We start from the raw sequence: 24333 nt of genomic DNA, 5'->3' as shown, positions 1-24333 counted from the left end.
AATTTTTCCCCAAAATGTTAAAGTAGTTGAAAAAAATATTGAAACACCAAAAACCAAACATATATAAAATCGATGGTGTGATTTTACATTAAAATGTTTTATTTATACCCAAACCAGAATTTATTATAATTTTTCTATCCTGGCTTTCAGGGAAACAGATTCATATATTTCCAACTACTTTAATGTTCTGGGATAAAATTGGCCATTAAAAAATACCTAAAAGTATTTAGGTTTATTTAGGGACACACTTTTTCTTTTCCCATCTGGCTCCAATATGGCTCAGCATATTGGGAGAATTTCCAGCAGTGTCCACGAGTCTGCATGGCCCAGCTTCCAAGAGCCAGTGTGCCCCCCACCTCCCCTTCTGCCCTGGTAGCTTGAAATCCATCATGGTGGGGATATTTACACCATGGAAACTGACAGCACAAGACATCAGCATCTTTTCTTCCTGCAAACGTGGATGTTAAATATTTACCAGCATGCTCCTGGAGGAAAATCAGTCTGCAGAGGAAAGTCTGGGCATTACTACCAGGTGAAAGGAGAAGAGGTTCTCAGAAGGCAAAAACAGCTGCTGTCCAGCGTGGAGTTTTGTCTGTAGACACACAAGAGCTTGAGTTGGGCCTTTGATGCTAATTAAGATGGCCCCTGTTTTAATTGAGTGCTTACTATGTGCTAAGTACTTAAGCACATTCCTTTACTTATCTTCATTTTCTTTTTTATATTTTTATTTATTACTTATTATTTACTTATATTTTTGCTTTTAAAATTTTTTTTTGAGGAAGATTAGCCCTGAGCTAACATCTGCCACCAATCTTCCTCTTTTTGCTCAGGAAGACTGGCCCTGAGCAAACATCCCTGCCCATATCCTCTGCTTTTTATATGTTGGCCGCCTGCCACAGCATGGCTTGACAAGCGGTGTGTAGGTCCGCACCCAGGATCCAAACCAGCAAACCCGGGGCCGCCAAAGCAGAATGTGCAGACTTAACCACTTGAGCCACCAGGCTGGCCTCCCAAAAAATTTATTTTACTTTTTAAAATTTATTTTATTTTTATTTCTATTTTATTAACCCCCATTGAGAGGCAGTGGGCTAAAAACAGACTCTGGAGCCAGACTACAAGGTTCAAACCTCAGTTCTGTTCTAGTAGCTGTGTGACCTTGGGCGAGTTACTTTACCTCTCTGTACCCCAGTTTCCCCATCTTTAAAATGTGTGTGATAATAGCAATATCCTCTTCATTGGGGGGTGGTTGTGGAAACTAATAAAAGAAACCTTAACTAACTTGGAGTCGGGAAGGCCTATAGGGGGAGCTCTCACGCCCCATCACACATCATCAGTTACTCCAAACAGGAAGAGACATAAGCTTGCATCTTGCAAAGGAAGTTAAACTACTTTCCTGGTGAAGGAAGATTTCTCTCCCCACCTGGCAACAGCTCAGCCAATGAGAAAGACTGCGGCTCAGCCAATGAGAAACGCTGCAGCCCAGCCAATGAGAAGCTGTTGCCACCCTGAGCTGTTACTTTCCTCCAATGGACTTTCTTTAGGGCAGCCCCACCCACTCCCCTATTTCTCTGTAAAAGCAGCTCCCTCCTTTGTTTTCTGCATTTGTCTATGGTTTGCCATAGCCCACACATCCTCGATTGCAATTCCTTTGGCTTTTCCCAAATAAACTCATTTTAAGGGTAAAATAAGTGACAAATTTGCTGAAGTTGACATTGTGAAGATCAATTGACTTAACATGAGTAAAGCTTCTAAGCACAGAGGAAGATTTCAAAAAGGTTTTCTTATTTTGTTATTAATTTCTGATTTAATTCTCATGACAACAGCATGAAAGTAGGTGTCTGTGTTGCCTCTTCCTTATAACAGAGGCACAGAGAGGCAAAGCGACTGGCTCCCAGTGACACAGCTAAGACAGGGCAGATGCCACCATGTCTCTGGTATGGTAATCCCAAACAACAGCACTCTGCTGACCATCTGTCTGTCTGTCTGTCATTTCATTCACCTGATCCCCACACCATCTAGCCGGAAGGAATCAGAGTCAACAAAACCGTGGCAGTTCGCACACTGGATCCAGAACACCTGGGCCAAAGTGAGTCAGCCATGGGCGAGGGCATGGGACCTGGGGGGTGGTGCAGGGTGGGGTGGGGGGGGGGCTGGTGCCATCGGAGTCCCCCGTTCGTCTGGCAGATGGAGTGCAGCGAGAGGAGGTCCCTGCCGCAGACCTCAGCGACCAAGTCCCAGACACGGAGTCAGAGACCAAGATCCTCCTGCAAGGTGAGATGCTCTTGGCCCTGAGCCCACGGGGCCCAGGAAGGTGTCAGGGGGGCCATGGCCCCAGAAGGGAACCCAGTTCCATCTATTCCGGGGATACCTAACCACCGTGCTTGCCTCTTTCGCTTCAGCTAGAACAACTTCTCCCTGATCTGTTTTATAAAAGGTTCCAGGCAGTATTTAGCTCAGAAAATAGCTTTTGCTGATGAAGATGTTTAAATGAGAAGCTGTATAGTTCAACAGCAAAAATTCTGGAACCAACTGCCCAGGAGGGAGGACTGGGGTGAGAAGGGACAAGAAGGAGCTGGAAAGGCACCTTGCAACCTGTGAGCTGTAAGGTTCTGAGGAGAGACCCTTGGTTTCCTCATCTGTGATGGGGGAAAATAATAGCATCTATATCAAAGGGTTGTCAGGAGGATTAAATGAGATACTATAAGGTGTTCTCTTAGAACAGAGTCTGGCAAATAGCGTTAAGCACATATGAGTAGTCATGACTGTGGTTACTGGAATGAATTTACTAATGGTGTCACAAGACGACCCCAGACTGGAGTGCGCCTGTGAAGTGAAAGCCCCTGCCCCCACAGAGGCAGACCCCCCCGCCACTCCAGCCACTCAGTCCTGCAGCTCCGCCTGCAATCACGTGTCCCTCAGCTGTCCCTGACCCCTTGGCCCTGGCTGGTCGGAGCCTGGGAACAGCGAGGGCAGCCTGTCCCTCCTCATCCCACCCCACACCAGGGTGGGACATCTTGCCTGAGCACCCACCTCCTACCCGGCTGCAGGGACCCCGGTGGCCCAGATGGCAGAGGACGCCATCGACGGGGAGCGCCTGAAGCACCTCATCGTGACGCCCTCGGGCTGCGGCGAGCAGAACATGATTAGCATGACGCCCACGGTCATCGCAGTGCATTACCTGGACCAGACCGAGCAGTGGGAGAAGTTCGGCCTGGAGAAGCGGCAGGAGTCCTTGGAGCTCATCAAGAAGGGTAGGCGCCCTCAACCCTCTTGGTGACCACCCCCCCCACACACACACACCAGCCCCGTCTTTGAGCTCTGTGCTCCCTGAGACCCCGCCCCCTATCCAGGCCCCACCTTCCTCTGAGAGCTCCTCCCCCTCCGTCCTCTGAGACCCCGGCCCCTTTGAGCCTCATCTCAGAGCTCCCTCCCCGACTGAGGCCCCATGGCCCCTGAACCACTTTGAGAACCCTCCCCTCTCTGAATCCCGCCTCCTCTGAGAACTCCTTCTCCTTCCTCTCTCTGGCACCGCCCCCCCCACCCCCCGTCTAATTCCCTCTCCCCTTAAGCTCCCCCTTCCCCCCAGATACGCCTCCCCTGAGCCCCCTCTTTCCTCTCTGAGCCCCTGTCCTGCCCCTCATAGCATCCTTGTCCCCTCTCTAAACCCCTCCTCTCCCTGTCAACACCGCACCAGCCACCCCCCTCCTCTCAGCCCCCGCTCCTCTCCCAACACTTCTCCCTTCCCTGCAGGGTACACCCAGCAGCTGGCCTACAGACAACCCAGCTCAGCCTATGCAGCCTTCCTGAGCCGGCCGCCCAGCACCTGGTGAGACGCGTGGTCAGCTTGCCCATCCTCGGCCTGAGCAGGGCCCGGATCCTGGCCTCGGGTAGTCTAGGCGGCCTCGCCCACGCAGCCCTGTGTGAATGGATCCCTCCACCCGCAGACCCAAGGTGCCCGCTGGCTGAGTGACATGCAGTCATCAAGCTTTAAGCACCCGCTGCAGGCAATACCCGGTCCTGAGCTCCAGGAAGGGAAACGGGCCCCACCCCTCTCTGCTCATTGGTTGGCTGGGATGTCAGTCTCTGGCTCCCAGAGCCGATTGGCTCATGCTCTGTACCCACCCCCAGGCTGACAGCCTACGTGGTCAAGGTCTTCGCTCTGGCCTCCAACCTCATCGCCATCGACTCCCAGGTCCTCTGTGGGGCTGTCAAATGGCTGATCCTCCAGAAGCAGAAGCCAGATGGAGTCTTCCAGGAGGACGGGCCCGTGATACATCAAGAAATGATTGTAAGAGGCAGGGATTCAGGCCAGGCTCCGGGAGAGGGGCATCTGAACCTGATAGGATGGACAGGATAAAGACTCCCCCAACGGCCCACTGCCCAATTTGCTGTGTGTGTGTGTGTGGTGTCGGGGAGGTGGGGGCTGACAGGGAAAGAAAGGAGCCGAGAGTGTCACTCCTCCTTCACAAACCAGAAACCTGCAGGGTCCAATGCAGAATGAAAGCCCCCTTGTTCCCCATTGCTCTTAAACACAGACACAGAACTCCTTAGGGCCGTGAAGCTCCAAGTGTGGTCCCCAGGCCAGCAGCATCAACACCATCTGCAAACTTATTAGAAACACACATTCTCAGTCTGGACCCCAGATGCAGTGAATCAGAAACTTTAGGGGCGGGGTCTAGCAGAATTTTAACAAGCACCCCAGGCAATGTGTGCTTAAGTTGGAGAACCCCTGCCTTAGCCTGACCTTCCAGGCTTCCAGCCTCATGGCCTTGCCCCGTCTCTCTACACTCCATCTGTGATGGTAGGAGCCTTTCTCTCTCCAGTCACAGGGCCTTTGCACATGCTGATCCCACTGCCTGGCAGGCTAACCCCTGTTCTCTTTCAGAGTTGACTCCTACTCACCCTTCAGATTGTGGCTCCATCTGTCATCTCTCAGGGACACCTTTCCTAACCTCCCCAATTGAGTCATATTCCCACTGTCCATTCTCACTGCCTCATCTGCTTCTCCTGCACAGCACTCAGCAGTTTGTAATTATGTATCTGTTGATAAGCTGGTTGGTTCGTGTCTGTCTCCCCTACTAGACAGGGAGTTCTGTGAGGGCTGAGGCTGGCATCTGTTTTTGTCCACCATCATATCCACAGCCCCAGAAACATTTGCAGAATGAATGAATGAATGAATGAATACTAAAGAGTTTGGCCCACCTGGGGAGGCACTGGGGAGAGACCCAGGCCTGCTTTGAGCTGCTGATCCTACAAGGGAGTTGGTCAGCATGCAAGGATACGCCAGTGACCCTATTTTTGCTTCCTGCTCCCCACCCTAGGGTGGCTTCCGGAATGCGGAGGAGAAAGACGTGTCCCTCACAGCCTTTGTTCTCATCGCACTGCAGGAAGCTAAAGATATTTGCGAGGGACAGGTCAACGTGAGTGTCCCCCATTCTCCCCCTCCCTCCCCTCTTCTACCCAAAGCTCGTCCACCTTGAAGAGTGAGGTGTTGCATTCTCGTGATTTCCAGTCCTCCTCAGTGCAATAACAGCCACCATAGTGGCTTTAATAATCCATAACATTTATTGAGTAATTAGCACACTCATCTAACAGCTTCACATGTTTAAGTTCTTTGTAATCCTTCAAACAGCCCAAGAGCTAAGCTACTCTTATTTTCCCCAGTATACAGATGAGAAAACAGAGACACAAAGAGATCAAAGTCCTTTCTTCCTGCTTTACCGTTTTCAGAGAGGTTTACCCAGTTTCAGCAAAAGCCCCTTTAGCCTGCTTTCCACATCACTCCTACATGAGCAGTACATTTGTGTCTCTGCTGTTTCTCTAAGGAAAATTCAGGACACAGAGCTATAAAATGTCAAGACTATTTCCTCAGTCTAGGGGATCTTTCAGGAGATTTTTCAAAGGGATCCATGACCCTAAAAAGAAATTATTAAAAATATTACCTCATCACTGTCCCCTTTTCCTCTGATTATGTTTTTGAAGCAGAGAAGCTTGGAAAGATGGGTTTCTGAGAGTCTGTGTTTGCTCCATCTGCTTCATCCTGGGGTTTTGAGAGAGGGTTGTTTGACCTTTAGCTTCCCATATGGGGAACTTGAGGATCCCACCTCCATCCAGTTGCTTCTCCCTCCTCAGGCCCCCAGAAAAGAGATGGAGGGAAGGAGGCCCTTGAGGAGAAAAGCAAATGCAGGGGCTGATATCTTTAATACCCAAGAGGGATCTGGGGCTTTCTGGTTCAAATCTTGCAGATTGGAGAGAAATTATGGCAGAAAAGAGACACAGCTGACTACACCTGTGGGATGAGACAAATCTGACTTCAAATCCTGATTCTCAGGCACTCTCCTTCACTGTGCCTCAGTGTGTGCAACTGTAAAATGGATATATTAATCTTTGTATTTTTGAGGACCCTCTGAGTTGTCCTAGATGTAACACACATGTGACCTAGATTTTGCAAAAATAGATGTGGATTTATTTTAAGGATCAGAGAATTTATCAAGTGCAAAGAGGAAAGTGGCCTGAGGGACTCTGACAGGATGCTGTGTTCTCTCCTGTGTCATTCATTCCCTTTTGCCCTATAATTCAGCTTTCCCTGTCACTCAGCCTGCCAGGTAGGACATGACTGCCTTCCTTGGGGAAATAGCCAGACCAAGGCTAGAGATTTCAGATTCCCATGGAAGGATTCTGATTGGCTCAGCCTTGGTCAGGTGATCACCCCTGCACCAATCAGCTGAGGCCAGAAAGTAGGTCTCAGTTGTCCAATATGGCTGCTTCCATGGTTGCCATGTGAACGAAAAGGAGGAGAAGAAGTTCCTACAGAAGTCAAGGGTAGATGAGGGGGAGACAGCTTGGCAGGCAAAAGGACTAGTTTCTACTACAACATAGCAACATTATGTTGCTGCACAAAATTGGGGTTCTGTTGCCTGATGTGCATAACGAGCCAATTATTATGACATCTGCTTTTGAAGTGTCTCTGTTGATGTCATTGGGGGTTCAGGTATCTTTCTGAGTGATTTACACAGTAACAGGCATGAATTTCTCAAGTTTATATCAACTTTCCCAGCTTCAGTTTGCAAGGCTTCAGGAAAAATGATGGTTTGAGCTCTCGTTGATTCTAAATGAAAAGGATGGGAAAAATTGAAAACATTAGTTTGGAGATTTGTAGCCAGATATTGAGGAGAGTGGGAGAATTCAGGATCCAGTCTAGTTTACAGATAGAAAACAAAAATATCAAAGACAATTAACAGAACCAGAATCTAATCTCCATAAATGTGTACTATAGTTTTTATTGAAACATAATTTTTCTCTCTAAAATCACCCTCATTTGTACCAAAGGTAACGAAATTAAAGCTAATTGTTTTGCAGAATGTCTAGTTTCAATAAACTTGGCCCAATTGTTTACATACATACAGAAAGAATAATAATTGTCATATAGGCTCTTTTAAATCTGCTTTGCTGGAACTTTTCATAAGCAATCTCAGATTGAAATTTAAAGACCTCTCACAACCAGGAGACCCAACCCAAGGACTTGTCATCAGTCTTCCTGCAATACCTATAGGTTTGAGTGGATTCCTCTCTTCTCTTGATGTTCCCCAAAATATCCTGAGGTTCTTGCACCTTCCAGGAAGTGACCTTCTTTACTCACCTGGTAAGGTTGCTAGGAACCCTGTAAGCAAGGTACCAGGCCAGTATTTCCAGGTTGCTTTTTTTGTCTCATAAAGTCAATCCTGTTCCTTAAATCTGTTTGGTCATATCTGAGTCTATGTATGTTTCTCTCAAATATGACATTCTAGTCAAAGACTTGGTAATATAACCAATGTTTCCAATTGTGTCCTGTTATAAGGAACACAGATTCTTATTGAACTTATGCAAATAACTATATTGCCATGAAAATAAGAATATTCACTCATCAAGGGTTTCCAAATTTTGGAGGGATCTAGTAGGGAGAAAGAGATGAATATTTTAATTCTGGTTAGAAAGGTATAATTTACCAAATTGCTATGTATAAGTCATAGCTTAAGAGAAACGAGAAAAATATTTCCTTAAATATGGAAAAACAAAACATTAAAAAATCAGCAATATTTCAAATGAAAAGTCATAAAAATTATAACCATCCTCATCAGTTCATTCAATCCCATGTAATCAACTCTTGATCTTGATCTTCTGCTAGTAGTTTTATGAGGCCATCAGCTTCTCTGTTAGAATTCTGTGATTTCTTACCCAGTTTAGTTTTGTACTCTGAAAGTTTATCAGACACCTGTATTCTAGAGTAAGTGTCAGGGTCCTTTCCATGAATCTTTCTGAAGATGAAACATATTTGCAAAAGTATCAGAGTAAAGCAATAACTGTCTGCAAATGACAGAAAACTTAAAAATGGCAATTGACAAAGAAATTTGGTTATTTCTGTGACATATAACATTTGAAAATAACTAGAATTATGACTTATAACCAGGACAGATCAGAATTTTGAGAATGTTGTATAATTTTTTAAAGTTATATTAATAACATTTAACCTGCACAATATAACCTAAGAAACGTTATCATCATTTATTTGACAATGCTTCCCATGTAATTTAACACACCAAATAAGCCTACTTAGTTTAATATCTCCCTCTTTATACAAAGAGAGAATACATTCTTTGAGAAGTCCCAGGGCCCCATTGGAAATTCTCAAAGTTGCTTTCATGTCAAAAGAAAGACTTTATTTAGGATTTGAATTTGGGGGGAAGTTTGTCAAAAATATCAAAAGGTTTAAAACACTTGGTCAAATAGGATCTTAGCTCACTGTGAAACAGTGCTTAGTTATTTATTTAACCAAGGTGACAACAGAAGATGTTTAAGGCAAGCATACAGAGTTAAACAGTTAAAAAAAAAAAAAAAAACCTTAGTTTTCTTAATAGAGAGACCTCAGCTTTTTAGAACATAGGAAGTTATTTTGACAAAACATAGAATTTCCGTCTTAGGTAGATTTACTCAAAAATAAAGAAAAACCTTTTATAATCTCTCTGTCAAGAGTGGACTAAGAGCCCAAGGATAGGAGAAAGAAAATCAAATTTTAATTTTTCACCAGCTTACTTTTGACGTTAAAAACTTATCCACTTAATTAACTTCGTTTTGATCTTAGCCAGCTTGACCATACACAAAACTCTTTCCTTGTGATTTCTATTCCACAAACCTTCTATAACTTTCTTTTTACATTCAGAATTTGTCCCATGCCTTCTTTCTTCTCTTCTAGTACTTTAGGACAAATTTATCTTTCTTAACAAAACAAACAAAAATATCTTCATTCCTTGAATCTTCTTTACTAAAACATACATCTTACTTTCCTTAATTTTTTTATATATTGACATCCTGTGGAATGTCAGGTCCACAAGTACTGTCTAGAAACATGTGCTCTCTCATAGAAAATTTCTCAGCATGGCACAAAATATGTTTATCAGTAAATCCAAGTACTTTTCAAGTTTCTCTGTGAAAGAAGCCAAAAGGTAGATAAATCTATGGTTAGTAATTAATATCAAATATTATATCTTAGGTAGAAATGACCTAGATACTCAATAAATTTTATCTTTAACTTAATTTAACAAAACTCTAAGGTTTTAAGTTACCAAAAGGTTTTGGAGTTATTTTAAGTACATACACCATAATACAAAATTACTATTAAAAATTTACCTGAAACTTTTATCTTTTTCACATCTATTTAGTTTCTTGTTCCCAATAATTATTTAGATTGCCTATAAAACTTAATGAGACATTAGGCAAAATCAGCTATCATTCTGAGTTATTATTTTTGCTAATGAGTTTTGTAACAGAGATAACATGTCTGTATTATATCCAGTGTTGATAACTCTGAAAACATATTTATTTTAATCAATCAACAAGCTTAAGTAGGCTTTCATTTACCAAAGATTATTTTATATCATGTTAGCTTGAAAAACATTAGGGTTAGTTTCTATTACATTTATGTAAGTGCTTACTCTAAGCCAGTTGAACACAGCTCTTTTAGAAATACCATCTGGATGTAAAAATATCATACGTCTATAAGATATATAGACACACATACACAGAGATTCCACAGCTGTTGTTTTAAAAGTACTGCAATGAATCAGATCACCTGATTACTAGTTATGAAAGCTCACTAGTTATGAAAGAATAATTGAATCCAAATTTTGTTTTAAGCTTTTTCTTCTAATATTTTTCCTAGATTTTGGGTGAAGGCACTCTTGTGGCCATTTTTCTTTCCTTTTTTCCTTTTTTTCCCCCTTCAGTCTTAGGAATTGGTGATGGGCTAGATAACAGCTGCCAGAGAGGTTACAAGCTTTTTGAGATAAAGGAAATGGGTGGAATCTGAACTTCCTCTAGAATTGCATTTCCAGTCTTGCAAGACTTCTTTCAAGGACAGTTGCTGCTAATTCCTCAGAAATTGGGTTGTAACTTAAATGAAATTATGGGTTGATCTGCCTGTTCAACCACATCATTCCTAATTTGCTTCTTTCTCTCTGGGTGCTTAGTTTTATTTTAACTTAGGGAAGAAAGCCTTGAAAAATTTCTATCAGGCTCTGAACATCAGCTTCCAGTTTGGCCAAACTTCTGATCATAAGTTGCTAAATCCTTTCAAAGATCTTTTTCAGGTTTCAGCCCAGACAAACAGTAACTATGCCTAGCAGTATTAAACAATTTCGGTTACCTTTGATGTAGCAGTTTTCCAGAAAATCTCTGAGTCTTGTTAACTCTGGGAGGGGCTCATTTGGGGCGCTCCTATGAAGGTTGATCACAGGGGTGGCTATAAAGCCATGACCTAATATATTTTTCTTTTAGGTACATTTTATAACTGAATTTTTAATTAGCTTTTTGCAACAAAACTTTCCATAAGGTTACTTTGGAATTTTGAAGTCTTTGCTTTTAACGCACTTCTTAAATGACCTTATCTAATTAGAACATTCCTTTTAATGGTCAGTGTAATGCCCCTGAGGCTGACAGCAGACTGGTAGGACCCTTAACCACAAAAGGGAGTGCAACCCACATCTCTGACCACAAAATGGGGTGCAACTGCACTTTTGTCTGACCGTATTTTGGGGCCTCCAACCTGACAATTATTAAGCCAAGCCCTCAGGACGTGAAACAAGCTTGGTAAGATTTTGCAGTTCTTTGTAAATATTTACAGCTTCTGGGATCTTTAGGCTTTGAACAATTGTGCCAGAAGGTCGAACACTAGACTCTTGAAAGATTACGAACTTAACCACTTGGCCACGGGGCCAGCCCCTAGACTCTTGAAAGATTAAATGTTTTCCTTATTCCTCGGTTTGGAGGTTCAAAAAGAGCCCAAAGTTGCTACTGCAATTTTAAATTATCCTGAGTTATCTTTCCAACCATCTGCTGTTACTCCCTTTTTACGGGATTTCTCCAGGGTGGCTGAAACAAACAAGGTAATTTCTAAAGAGAGTTTCTTAGATCACTGAGAAACTCAGTCCCCAAACAGAAATTTTAACAAATAAAACAGTCAGAAAATAGACAAACACAAGCAGACACAGAAATCCAGTATTCTGGGACTCTCACCCAGAGTTCAGGATTCTAACCCAATCCTTGAGTGCTCCAGCAGCTGTAACCCTTTTTTATTATCTTCTTTGGAGTGTGGCTCGAACCCACACTTCCAGCCTTGGAACTTCTTTTTTTTTTTTTTAAGATTGGCACCTGAGCTAATATCTGTTGCCAATCTTTTTTTCTTCTTCTTCTTCTTCTCCTCCCCCTCTCCACCTCCTCATTCTTGTCCTCCTCCTCCTCCTTCTCCACAAAGTCCCCTAGTACATAGTTGTGTATTTTTAGTTGTAGGTCCTTCTAGTTGTGGCATGTGGGACACCACTTCAGCATGGTTTGATGAGCTGTGTCATGTCCACACCCAGGATCTGAACCGGTGAAACCCTGGGCTGCCTAAGCAGAGCGTGCAAACTTAACCACTCGGCCATGGGGCCTGGCCCCCTGGCCTTGGGACTTTAACCCAGCAAAAATCTCCCCAACAGGGACTCTAACACACAATTCTGAAGAGATTATTAGGCAGTTTAGGCTCAGGCACATTTTAACAAGTTTACTTACCTGAAGATGTCTGGTCCAGAAGCTGTTTCTTCTCTCAAAAGAGAAAAGAGTGCCAAAGGGCCTGGGGCACCACAGCGGGAAACAGAAATCCAATTGGCCAAGCCTCCAGACAAAATTGTCTAGGCAGATGCTAGGATCAGTGAAAAGACCCACAGGCCACCAGGGACTCCATAGCCTCAGGCGGGTGGTCACAGGACCTTGTCCCTTCATGGTCACCAAAATGGTTACAGCACAAAATTGGGGTTTTCTTGCCCAATGTGCATTAAGAACCAGTTATTACAGCATCAGCTTTTGAGAAAAGAAAAGGCTTGATTGCAAGATCAATGTGCAGGGAGACAGGAGGCATAAGCTCTCATGTCTGTCTCCCCGATCCAGCGCTTGGGGCAGAATTTATGGGATGAAGGGCAGGGTGGTCTGAAGCGTGGAGTTAGATGACTGGAGGTAAGGAGGAGTCAGGTAATTGATCTGCATAAGCGTAGTCAAGCTTCCTGGCTCTCTATAGGACGCATATTCACAAAAGGATGGTGTTAGTCTGATCTTAGGGTGGATTTTTCAACCCCTTGACGTCAAAAGGGTCATTTATGGGGCATTTGCACAGACCCAGTTGATAGGTTGGCGGTCTCAGCCAGCCTAAACCGGACAAGCGGTCATGTCTCAGTTCCTGTACACTATCTCTCAATTACTGTGTCACTAAGATGGGGTCAGTTGAACTGGTCTTGGAGGGCCTGTGGCTACAATTATAACGGAGCATGGCACAGGCTGCAGAACGAGACTGCTGGAGTCCAAGTCAAGAGTGCTGGAACCAGCTTGCAAAAGCCAACTGTTAATTTCCAGGAATTTTACAAGCGGGTTGTTGAACACAATCATTATTAAAAATTAAGCGGTATGAACTTACAGTTAAATAAATTAAACTATAAGCGTTAAGCATTAAAATCCAAGATAATAAACAGTTAAAATGCATCACTTCCTAACTGTTTTACTGGCTTTTATCATTACCTATGCTCATGAGGTTATTTAGGTCTATTGTATCCGTATGATGGAAATCCTATATAACACTCTGCTACTGCCCACCTCTTCCCAACTCTACATTCAGTGATGCCACGTTGGTAGGTTGAAATCAGCCATGGTGGTATTTACACCATGGAAATCAGCAAACACTACAAATGATGTCTTCCTCTGCCCTTCAGCTCTCTGGATCTCAGTATTCTCATCTGTGCAGCAGGGATGATAATGAAAATAATACTTACCTCTTAGGATTTTATGATGTTAAGTGAGTGGATATATGACTGGCACGTATAAGTACTGATGATGATGATGATTATGATGGTGATTGGGTAAGACATGTTCCCAATGGTGTGCTGAACCTGCTCATACAAGCTCATGAGCACCTATTTGGTGTATCTCTTCCCCACTCCATGTTCAGGGAAGTCACATTTGATAGCTTGAAATGGGCCATCGTGGGAGTATTTATACCACGGTATTTGGCAATCTATAACCACCCCTTCCACCACTGAAGAGCTGGTTGTTAAACATTTACCAGCACACCATGGGGTATGTAGACTCCTCCAGGCACATTGTAGGGACTCAGCAACAAGGCAGGTCACAGTGGTTAAAATGTCTGCGAAACTTCAAAAATGGACACATCCAAGACAGGTCCCAAGGACAGAAACCATCCTGGTGCCCAGAAAGTCGTGCTTGTGTGATCCTTACCAGCTCCCTGTGGCAGCAATGCTTTCCTCATGAGAGTACTCTATCCTTTTTCTTGTAGAGCCTGGCACGCAGCATCATTAAGGCAGGAGACTTCCTTGAAGCCCACTATAATAACCTGCGGAGACCATATTCTGTGGCCATTGCTGGCTACGCCCTGGCCCAGATGGGCAAGCTGGAGGACCCCCTCCTCAACAAATTCCTGAGCGCAGCCACAGGTGAGGGGCAGCCTGGTGGGATAAAGAGGGGTGCATGGCTTTGGTTTGAGGGTGGCGATCTTGAGGTGGGATGCATGGCTCCAAGCTGACCTGGGATGGAAGCCAAGCTGGAATGGATGGTTGTAAGGTGTGAAGTCCTCATTGTAAGCCCCACAAGAATGTCCATCGCGTCATCCATTCAACAAGTGTGTGTTGAACACTTGCTGTGACGCAGGAGCAAGGACATGGGTTCTGATATCAGACTGACCCAAGTTTAAATTCCACTCTGCCACATTCTCACTGTGTGACCTTATACAAGTCACTTAACCTCTGTGGACCTCATCTTAAACTGATATCTACATCAAAGGTGGTTGTGAAGATTAAATAAATAATGCAGGTGGTAGGGTCTAGTACAGAGTAACAGCTCTATAGCTGGTGTGCTTACTACTGTTAGTATTGCTAATAACATTTTCATTATCTCAAGGGTAATTAGGATTAGATAAGATAATGCCATAGGGAATTTAGCACAGTGCCTGGCACACAGTGAGTGCTTAAACATTGGTCCGGTGATGACATTGTGTCAGGTTTACACTCACTGATGTAACATATCTGAATGTATACTGAAGAGATTTGACACAACAGAAGTTTGTTCCTTGATGTGGAACGGTACTGTGTGTCTTCCAAGTTGGAAGGCAGCTCTCCTCCACACAGTGATGCAGAGATCCAGGCCTCTTATCTTTTCATGGCTCTGCCACCCCGGGGCCTTGGAATCCATTCCATCCAGGCAGAAGGAGAAAGAGTCAGAAGGATTGTGCGAGGTAGGTGGACCAGGCATTGAAGTGGCCCCATCACTGCCGTGTACATTGCGTTGACCAGAGCTCACTCGTGCAAGCCATACCTACCTGCAAAGACTTCTGGGAGATGTAGTCCAACTGTGGGCCCAGAAAGAGGAGATAATGGTTCTTGATAACAGTCTCCTCTTCCCTGCGTACTTTCTTAGGCACTTGGGATATCATGGTGAATACAGCACAGCACCTGCCATCATGGACTCACACTCCAGTTGAGGAAAGAAATGAGTTAACAGATTTCTATAGAGCATCATAGTGCTGGGATGGGAGAAGCACAGGATGCTTTGAGAGATGGAAGGAAGGGCCTCACTTAGTCTTGGGGTGCCATTGAAGTTGAACTGTGCAAGATGAGTGAGAATTAACAGGAGTAGATGGATAAAAGTCAGCCCTGGTGGTCTAGTGGTCAAAATTTGACTCTCTCACTGCCACAGCCCAGATTCATTTCCCAGTCAGGGAACCACAGCACCATCTATCAGTTGTCATTGTGTGGCAGCTGCATGTTGCTGTGATGCTGAAAGCTATGCCACTGTTATGTCAAATGCCAGCAAGGTCACCCATGGTGGACAGGCTTCAGCAGAGCTTCCAGATTACGACAGACCAGGAAGAAGGATCTGGCCACTGAATTCTGAAAAATTGGCCATGAAAACCCTATGAATAGAAGGGGACCATTGTCTGATACAACACCCGAAGATGAGAGGATGGCGCAAAAAGATCAGGCAGGGTTCTGCTCTCCTGTACACAAGGCCACTAGGAGTCAGAATCGACTCAATGGCACTAACAACAAAAATGGAGAAAAGGTGCTCCAAGTAGAGAGAACAGAATATGCAAAGGCCCAGAGGTAAGAAGGAGCATGGAAAGTTTAGGGAATCTCCCATAGATCAGTGGGGCTGAAGTTCGGCATTCAAATGGAGGGGTGAAGGGTGATGAGGGAAGAGAGTGAGGCAGGAGCCGGCAGACTGAGGGCCTCAAATGTCAGCCAGGACACCTGCACACCAAGAAGTCTAGCATGACTCTTTCTCTGAGCTTTCTCTGAGCTGTCTCCAGGACTGAGGGACTGAGCAGTGAGCGTGAGTGTGGGGGTCTTCTCTGCAGACGGGAACCGCTGGGAGGAGCCTGGCCAGAAGCTCTACAATGTAGAGGCCACATCCTACGCCCTCTTGGCCCTGCTGCTGCTCAGAGACTTTGACTCTGTGCCTCCGGTGGTGCGCTGGCTCAACGAACAGAGATACTACGGAGGTGGCTATGGCTCCACCCAGGCAAGTGGCCCTCCATCCTCCAGACACCTGCATCCCTACTTCCCCTGGCCTCCCACTGGCCTCCCAGGGAAGACACTGAGACCAAGAGAGGCAATTCTGACCCACAAGCCAGGGTGATTGGAGTTGAGAAATCAATTTTTTTAGTTGTGCATCCATCTATGGATTCTAGAAAACATTCTGGATGTCCCAAACTGTGTTCTGAGCCTCCCTTTTGCTCCTGGTGTCTAGATCATGTTCTCATAGCCTAGGCTCAGGTATGAGACTCTGTCTCCCCCTGATGGTTTCTAGACCATGTTCTCAGTTCCACCATGTGCCCCATCTTATCCTATCTCCCTGCTGGGTTCTAGACCAGGTTCCCAGTTATTCAGCGCATCAGCTGAGCTTCTGTCTCCCCCCTGGTGGATTATAGGCCATGTTCTCAGTTCCACCATGTTCCCCATCTTATCCTGTCTCCCTGGTGGGTTCTAGACCAGGTTCCCAGTTATTCAGGGCATTACCTGAGCCTCTATCTCCTCCTGGTGGGTTCTACACCACTTTCTCATTTCTACCAGGTTCCCCATCTTATCTTGTCTCACTGTTGGGTTCTAGACCAGGTTCTCAGTTATTCACGGCATTACTCGAGCTTCCATCTCCCCCTGGTGGGTTCTAGACCAGGTTCTCAGTTCCATATGCCTCCCAGAGTTACCTTGTCTTGCTGTGGGTTCAAACCAGGTTCTCAGTTATTCTAGGGCATTAACAGAGCCTCTGTCTCTCCTTGATGGGTTCTAGACCGTGGTTTCAGTAACCTTGAGCTTCAATAACCTCAGGTTCCAGTTTTACCCCCTTCCCTTCTGGTGGGCTCCCAATCACATTCTCAGTGTCACTTTTGGATTCTATAGCATATGTCCAGTGTCCCCAGGCTCCAACTTTATTCTGTTTTCATGAGTGGGTTCTAGACCCATTCTCAGTGCCCTCAAACCCTTGCCTTAGTTTCTCTCCTCTGATGGATCTAGATCACATTCTCAGTGTTGCTAGACCGTCAGTCTTATGCCTACACTTTCTGGTGTATTCTAGACATGTGTTCAGTGTCTCCAAGCTCTGGTATAGGTCTCTGTCCCTTGGGGAATTCTAGAACATGTCCTCAGTGTCTAAGAACTCCCAGTCTTACCTTCATGCTCTCTAGTGGGTTCTAGGCCACACTCTTAGTGTCACTGAGACCTAGTCTAATCCTCTCTCACTCAGAGAGTTCTAGGACATGCATTCAGTACCCAACAGCCCCATTTTATCCTCACCCTCTCTGGTGAGTTCTAGGCGGCAGTCTCAGCGCCCCACCTCTGACCATCTGAGCCTCTTCATTCCCAGTGTGTTCTAACCACTTCCTCAGTCTCCCAGCTCACTCTCTTTTTTTCTCATGGATTCTAGGCCACCTTCATGGTGTTCCAAGCCTTGGCTCAGTACCAAAAGGATGTCCCTAACCACAAGGACCTGAACCTCGATGTTTCCATCAACCTGCCCAGCCGCAGTTCTGCGGTCACGCACCGCATCTACTGGGAATCTGCTAGCCTCCTGCGGTCAGAAGAGGTACAGCCACCTGTCCAAACCTTCCTCTCTCTCACCCTCCATGCCAGCCAGGGTTTGCCGGGAGGTAGGAGGGAGGGAAGATGACCATCACAGCCAGGGGAAGGCTTGGTTCCCATCACTCTCTTCTCTCTCCCCACTCCCTGCAGACCAAGCAAAACGAGAAATTCACATTAACAGCTAAAGGGAAAGGACAAGGCACCTTGTCGGTAAGGAAGGGGAACCCACACCTGCATGGCCCTGCAGGGGCCCTCCCCTTCCCAAGTCAGGTGGGCTGATACCTAGTCTTCTGTCTCATCTTGCCAGGTGGTGACAGTGTACCACGCCAAGGTCAAAGGCAAGGTCACCTGCAAGAAGTTTGACCTCAAGGTTAGCCTACGACCAGCCCCTAAAACAGGTAAAAGGAGTAAAGACCCTATCTGTCACCTTTCCTCCACCCCCATTCTGATGTCTGCCCCCCCTCCTAAATCAGGACCCAGGGACCCCCTTCATCCTTCTGTCTTCTGTCTTTCTAGTCAAGAGGCCTCAGGATGCCAAGAGCACCATGATCCTTAACCTCTGTACCAGGTAAGAGATGGGTCACTGGGCTTCATCTTGGCCATCCCTCTGTCTCCAGCAAGACCTCTTACTAATAATATCCATGGTACCTAATAGTTTCTGGGAGTGTATTGTGCATCTATTACCGTCTTAATTACCTGCCAGGAGGTAGGTAGCATGGGCACTCCTCACTTTGCATGGCATTTGAGTCTAGAAATGACCACGTTAGCTGAGACCGTGCAAAGCAATCTTAATAATCAGTGAGGGAAATTACAATGGTTCTAGGACCTTTACAATTTTTTATCACACATCAAAAGCTCCCATACTGCCAGTTATAAAGGCATAGAGAAATAAGAAGTATAATAAAATGAGTATTTGTTGACTACACTGTAATTTAAAATATTAGATTAAAGTTGGGTCTTTTCTTCCTCTGTTAAACACTTTCCAAAGCACTGAACTTTGGACAGTGTCTCCTTTCCTCTTTTTGTGTGACCTATCATAAGGAGCAAGCATCCTTTCTATGCCATAGTGAATTGTCAGGTTCCCTTCTAAGTTTGAGTCAACTTCCAACATTTTATCCTTTGAGCTCTCAATGTCACGGTATATCTCTGAGAGTTCCTTTAATGTGAAGGTTTTTGCTGGCATCACTTCTCCTAGGACATCTTCATCTTTTTGTCAAAACCACTTTTCTCATGTATGTCAATAAGTTCACCTTCACCGAATTCCTCTAGTGCATATCTAGTCTCTCAAAAGGCAGCAGGGTCCACATGCCCCCACTCCATCTGCTATTTCCTCTGTAATTCCGTTTATGTTCTATTTGAATTTCACCTCCAGCATTATCACTCTTCATTTCTTTACTGTGCTCCCCTCTTTGTTGGCCAATTCCCTCTTTCAATTATCCAGTTTGTAAAACGTCATGTGGGTTTATCACTGGAAGATAAGGAAGCAGCACAACTCCAGGCTTTGCTCTCTGTGTGTGAACGGAATAATGGATGCTCAGCAACCCATCACCAACAGGCTTGAAACGAAGTGCTGTGATTGGTCATTGATTGTGAGGTGCATCTGTTATTTATGTCATGATGGGTGGACTGAGAGCTAGTAAAAATACAATTACTCATGACTAATATCTGTAAATTAATTTGTATATATTATTAATATTTGTGTATATTAATATTAATATACACATTTCAGTGGTACTGAGGTTTGAACTGTGTTGCTGGGGAACTAGACCATGGTAACAGAATCATGCAAAGTGAGACTGTTTGTATTCTTGTCTTCATTTTTTAGAAGATCTGAGGCATGGAGAAGTCAAGTAACCCATCAAAGGTTACACAGAGCTGGGATTTGAACCAATACAACTGGGTTCCAGAGCCTGAGCAATTAGTCCCCTAGACCATTATGCTACCTTTTCTTTAGTCTCCTTGGGGGAGTGTTTCCAAATTCTAACATGTGATTCTAGGTGGGAACCAGAAGCCTCAGTCCCCGTCAGATCCCATTAACCAGGCACTGACCCCTAAGGCTGAGCCCATCCTGGAACTCAACCCCTCTCTCCCTGCCCCATCCAGATACCTGGGAAATGAGGATGCCACCATGTCGATCCTGGATATATCCATGATGACTGGCTTTGCTCCTGACACGTGTGACCTTGACCTGGTATGAAAGTCTTGGACTCGGGGGCTGGGATCAGTGGAAAGCAGCCTGGGGTCTGGAAGAGGCTAGAGGGAGGGAGGGGGTTCCTGGAGGGATTTTCACAAGCCCTCTCCTTTCCCAGCTGAGCAGTGGCGTGGACAGATATATCTCTAAGTATGAGTTGAACAAGGCCTTCTCCAACAAGAACACCCTCATCATCTACCTGGACAAGGTAAGGCTTCCATTAGGACCTTGACCCCTATCTGGCTGGTCTTCCCTTCTACACTGGGCTTTGTCTGTGGGTGAAGCCGGCCCCAAGCTAGAAGACAGGGTCAGTGCTTCTGGGTGGTAGAGGAAGGAACATATAAAACAAGATGGTCACCCAGGTCAGGAAGATGGTCAACCCAAGTCAATGAGATGGTCAACCTAGGTCAATAAGGTGGTCAACCCAGATCAATAAGGTGGTCAACCCAGGTCAACACACCTCCTCTAAGCATCTCACCTTCTGACCACTGATGTTCAACCTCATTTTCACACCTGCTTCCTCCAACTTATTCTCATCACAGGCTTAAACAACCACTGAAAAGAGCCACTTTGGTTTCAAAAAGAAAAAGAAAAAAGTGCTCAGTGAAGAGAAAGAACTCCTCTTGCTCCCCAGCCCTAGTGTTTCTCTCTTCTCTTACTCTCTCTCCATCTGGCTTTCTCATGTGCTCTTCATCTCTAACATGACTTGGGTTCCTCCTCTCTTCTGCTTATTTCTTCCCATTCTCCTATCCTCATATGGTCCCTGCTAACTCCTAATACTCCCCATGCCCCTCACCCCATGTTAGTCAGTATAAGTAACACTAGCTACTATAATAAAACCTCTAAGTGTATGGGGGTCTCAACACAAGAGGCTTGTATTTCTCTCTCAAGTCAAGTCCAACTGGTGTGAGAGGTGAGAAAGGAGACTTCTGCTCCACATGGTCACTCAGGGATCCAAGTATCTTCTATCTACATCTAGAGGCTCTACAATCCCTAGGACCTTGGAGTCCTCTGCTGGATCCCTTCTTTCCAGAAGAAAAAAAGACTGTCCATGAGATGCGTTTTTTTTAATGATTTTTGTATTTTAATTTTTGTACTTTTAAATTTTTACATAATTTCAACCTTACAGAGAAATTGCAGAACCGTATAAAGAAGTCTCATATACCCTTTACTGAAATTCACTAATTGTTAGCATTTTTCTCCAAGTGTACATGACTGTCACATATACATACATACACATACATATATACACATTTCCTATTTCTTTCTTTTTTCCCTTTATTTTATTCCAGTTTTATTGAGATATAATTGATATCTCACATGTCAGTTGAAGGTGTACAGTGTAATGATTTGATTTATGTATATATTGGAAAAGGATTACCACAATAAAGTTAGTTAACACATCCATCACTTCAAGTAGTTAGAACTTGAGCTTGTGTGTATATGTGTGTTTGTTTGTGCATGGTGAGAACTTTTAAGATCTACTCTCTTACCAACTTTCAAATAGACAATGCAGTATTGCTGGCCATGGGATGTTTTTATAGGTACCAATAGCAGTCTATTGGCCAGAATTCAATTGCATGGTTACACCGAACTGAAGAGGAGGTTGAGCAGAGTGCCCTATCCTTTTGAGACTCGGAGCAAAAGAAAATGGATTTGTTGAGCTGCTCATTAATCTTTTGCCAAAGATTCCTACCCTCCCCGACCCATTTCCCTCCTTAGTCCCTCAGTTTCCCTACCACTGTTCCAACCCCCATATGTGCCCTATGTTGGACTGCCTTCCATGTTGCCCCCACTGACTAACCTTCTCCTTCCCCCCAGATCTCCCACACCCAGGAGGACTGTCTGTCCTTCAGAGTTCACCAGTACTTTAATGTGGGGCTTATCCAGCCTGGGATGGTCAAGGTGTACTCCTATTACAACCTGGGTGAGCAGCCAACCTAGGGTCTGGGGTCTGGGGGTCCCAGGGATGTGTGAGTTAGGGGTCTGGTGGTCCCATGTTTGGGAACCTGGTATCTCCAGGTCTGAGGAGTTGGGACTCTGAGTGCCCCAGATGTGATCTCTGGATAGAGGTCCTCTCCCTCTGACCCCTCCCCACCACCTCTGCCCACAGATGAGACTTGCACCCGGTTCTATCACCCAGAGAAGGAGGATGGAATGCTGAGCAAGCTCTGCCAAAAGGACATGTGCCGCTGTGCTGAGGGTGGGTGCACAGGAGCCAGGAAGGGGCAGGCCATGCCCACTGGATCCCCCATCCCCATGGGGGTGACCCACGGGGCCCTGAAAGCCCTCACCCAGTGGACACTCAGAAGGATGGCCCTGGGGCTGCCCACACCCATGGGAGGTAGGCTCTGGACAAGAAGTGGGACTAAGACCATGTCCCCTACTCACCCACTCCGCAGAGAGCTGCTTCATGCACCAGGCGGATGACAAAGTCACTGAGGAAGACCGGCTGGACAAGGCCTGTGAGCCAGGAGTGGACTATGGTGAGTGCAGGGAAGGGCGTGCATGCATGTTTGATTGTGTGTGAATGATAGTGTGTGTGGCTGTGGTTGTGTGTGAGACTGTGTGACAGTAGGTGTGGTTGTGGTTGTGTGTGTGACTGGCTATAAGTGGTCGTGGCTGTGTGTGGCCGTGCTTCAGGTTGTAACTGTGGGCTACTGGTGTGTTTGAGTGTGTGAATGTGTTGTGATGGGCCATGATTGTGTGGAGAACCACGGTTAAGAGTGGACTGGGTATGTGCGAGTGTGTGAGAGAAGGTGGCTGTGAGTGGATGTGGTTGTGTGCCTGGGTATGTGTATGACTGTGAGGTTATAGTTGTAGACAGCCATGATTTTGTGAGACAGTGGTTGTGGGTGACAGTGGATATGGGTAGCTGTCATTGTGTATCTGACTGTAGTTGTGGGTGGCCGTAATTTTGTTCATGGCTATGTGTGTGACTGTGAGGTTGTCGCTGTACATACCCATAGTTGTGTGCGATTGTGGATAGGAGTAGCTGTAGCAATGTGTACGGCCGTAGTTGTGGGCATCTGTAATAGTGTGCATGGCTGTGTGTGTGGCTGTGAGACTGTAGTTGCGCATAGCCATGGTTGATGAGACTAGCTGTGGATGACTGGTTATGAGTAGCTCTTAAGTATATTACTACAGTTGTTGGTAGCTGTAATTGTGTGCATGGCTGTGTATGACTGTGTGAGATGGTGGTTGTATGACTGTATGTGGCTGGGTGTGTTACTGGGGGACTGTAGCATGACTAGCTGTGATCCTGCATGGATCTGCCTGGGGGGAGCCATGCACCTAGGTGTGCATGCAGGTGAGGATGCCCCATGGTCACCCCTGCCCCAGACCCACACTGTCCTCCTTCCCCCACAGTGTATAAGACCAGACTTCTCAGGAAGGAGCTGTCAGATGACTTTGATGATTACATAATGGTCATCGAGCAGATCATCAAATCAGGTCAGCCCTGTGCTCTGTCTTCTGTCTTCCTGCCTCCCCCTCCCCCATTTCCCTCCATCCCACCAGCTCAGCTTCCCTCTCCGTCCCCTCCAGGCTCCGATGAGGTGCAGGTTGGACAGGAGCGCAGGTTCATCAGCCACATCAAGTGCAGAGAAGCCCTGAAGCTGGAGGAGGACAAAAAATACCTCATATGGGGCGTCTCCTCCGACCTGTGGGGAGAGAAACCCAAGTGAGTGCTGGCCCTGTGCATGCGCATGGTCACCCCCTCCTGCCCTTCCTCTGGCCCCTCCTGACCTGTCATCCTTCCCCAGCATCAGCTACATCATTGGGAAGGACACCTGGGTGGAGCTGTGGCCTGAGGCTGATGAATGCCAAGACGAGGAGTATGAGAAAAAGTGCCGGGACCTTGGCAGCTTCTCCGAGAACATGGTCGTCTTTGGCTGCCCCAATTGAGCCCCCATCTTGGTCCCCCCAATAAAGCTTCAGTTATATTTCATGTGTCTCCCAAAGTCTGGAGGTCTTTGAGAGAGGGAAAGAGGCAGCTGTGATCCCAAGCTGCCTCACCTACAGCTCAGCGCCATCCCACCTGAACCTCACTTGCTTGCACTTCAGTCTCTCCTGTCGTTCACCTGCAAGTTCACTGGCTTCTCCACCCAAAGAGCACGGGCCTGCGGCACCTGCATCTAGCCTGAAGTGCACCTGCTGCTTCTCCTGCGTCTCAACTGCACCTCAGCTCCATCCTTACCTGAATTCTCATTTGTATTCTCACCTGCATCCTCACTAGCAGCTCACTGCCCCTTCACCTGAGTTCTCACTACTTGCTTACCAGCCTCCTTACAGCCTCATCATCTGACTTCTTACCAATATTCTCATCTGAATCTTTACTCTCTCACCTGCACCCTCACCTGTCACCTATCTGCATTTTTTCTGCATCCTCACCTGGCCCCCCACCTACATCTTTATCTGTAAACTTGCCTGTATCTTTCCCATTCTTACCTATTCTTACCTGTCTGTCCATCTGCATCCTCACCTGTATTTTTTCTG

The 24333-nt window shown here is 45.8% G+C and overlaps 1 protein-coding gene across 1 annotated transcript in view; it reads left to right on the top strand.

Annotated features, from left to right (window-relative positions):
* Positions 1-23785, top strand: part of LOC103565542 (complement C3-like) — a 40622-nt gene extending 16837 nt beyond the window's left edge. The window contains exons 22-41 of the mRNA XM_070622759.1: positions 2020-2086; positions 2185-2271; positions 3048-3251; positions 3751-3826; positions 4129-4288; positions 5322-5420; positions 13850-14006; positions 15926-16089; positions 17491-17649; positions 17796-17855; positions 17953-18043; positions 18162-18213; positions 19749-19836; positions 19955-20044; positions 21658-21763; positions 21950-22039; positions 22239-22322; positions 23206-23289; positions 23383-23518; positions 23601-23785. Coding sequence (XP_070478860.1) covers positions 2020-2086; positions 2185-2271; positions 3048-3251; positions 3751-3826; positions 4129-4288; positions 5322-5420; positions 13850-14006; positions 15926-16089; positions 17491-17649; positions 17796-17855; positions 17953-18043; positions 18162-18213; positions 19749-19836; positions 19955-20044; positions 21658-21763; positions 21950-22039; positions 22239-22322; positions 23206-23289; positions 23383-23518; positions 23601-23742 — 2196 coding nt within the window. The 3' untranslated portion in view covers positions 23743-23785. The remainder of the gene's footprint in view (positions 1-2019; positions 2087-2184; positions 2272-3047; positions 3252-3750; positions 3827-4128; positions 4289-5321; positions 5421-13849; positions 14007-15925; positions 16090-17490; positions 17650-17795; positions 17856-17952; positions 18044-18161; positions 18214-19748; positions 19837-19954; positions 20045-21657; positions 21764-21949; positions 22040-22238; positions 22323-23205; positions 23290-23382; positions 23519-23600) is intronic.
* The last annotated feature ends 548 nt before the right edge of the window (positions 23786-24333 follow it).

This window comes from Equus przewalskii, chromosome 6, assembly GCF_037783145.1.
Source record: "Equus przewalskii isolate Varuska chromosome 6, EquPr2, whole genome shotgun sequence".
NCBI classification, from domain to species: Eukaryota; Metazoa; Chordata; class Mammalia; order Perissodactyla; family Equidae; genus Equus; species Equus przewalskii.
The sequence above is the reverse complement of the archived record's forward strand: the minus strand, read 5'-3'. Positions and strand labels throughout refer to the sequence as shown.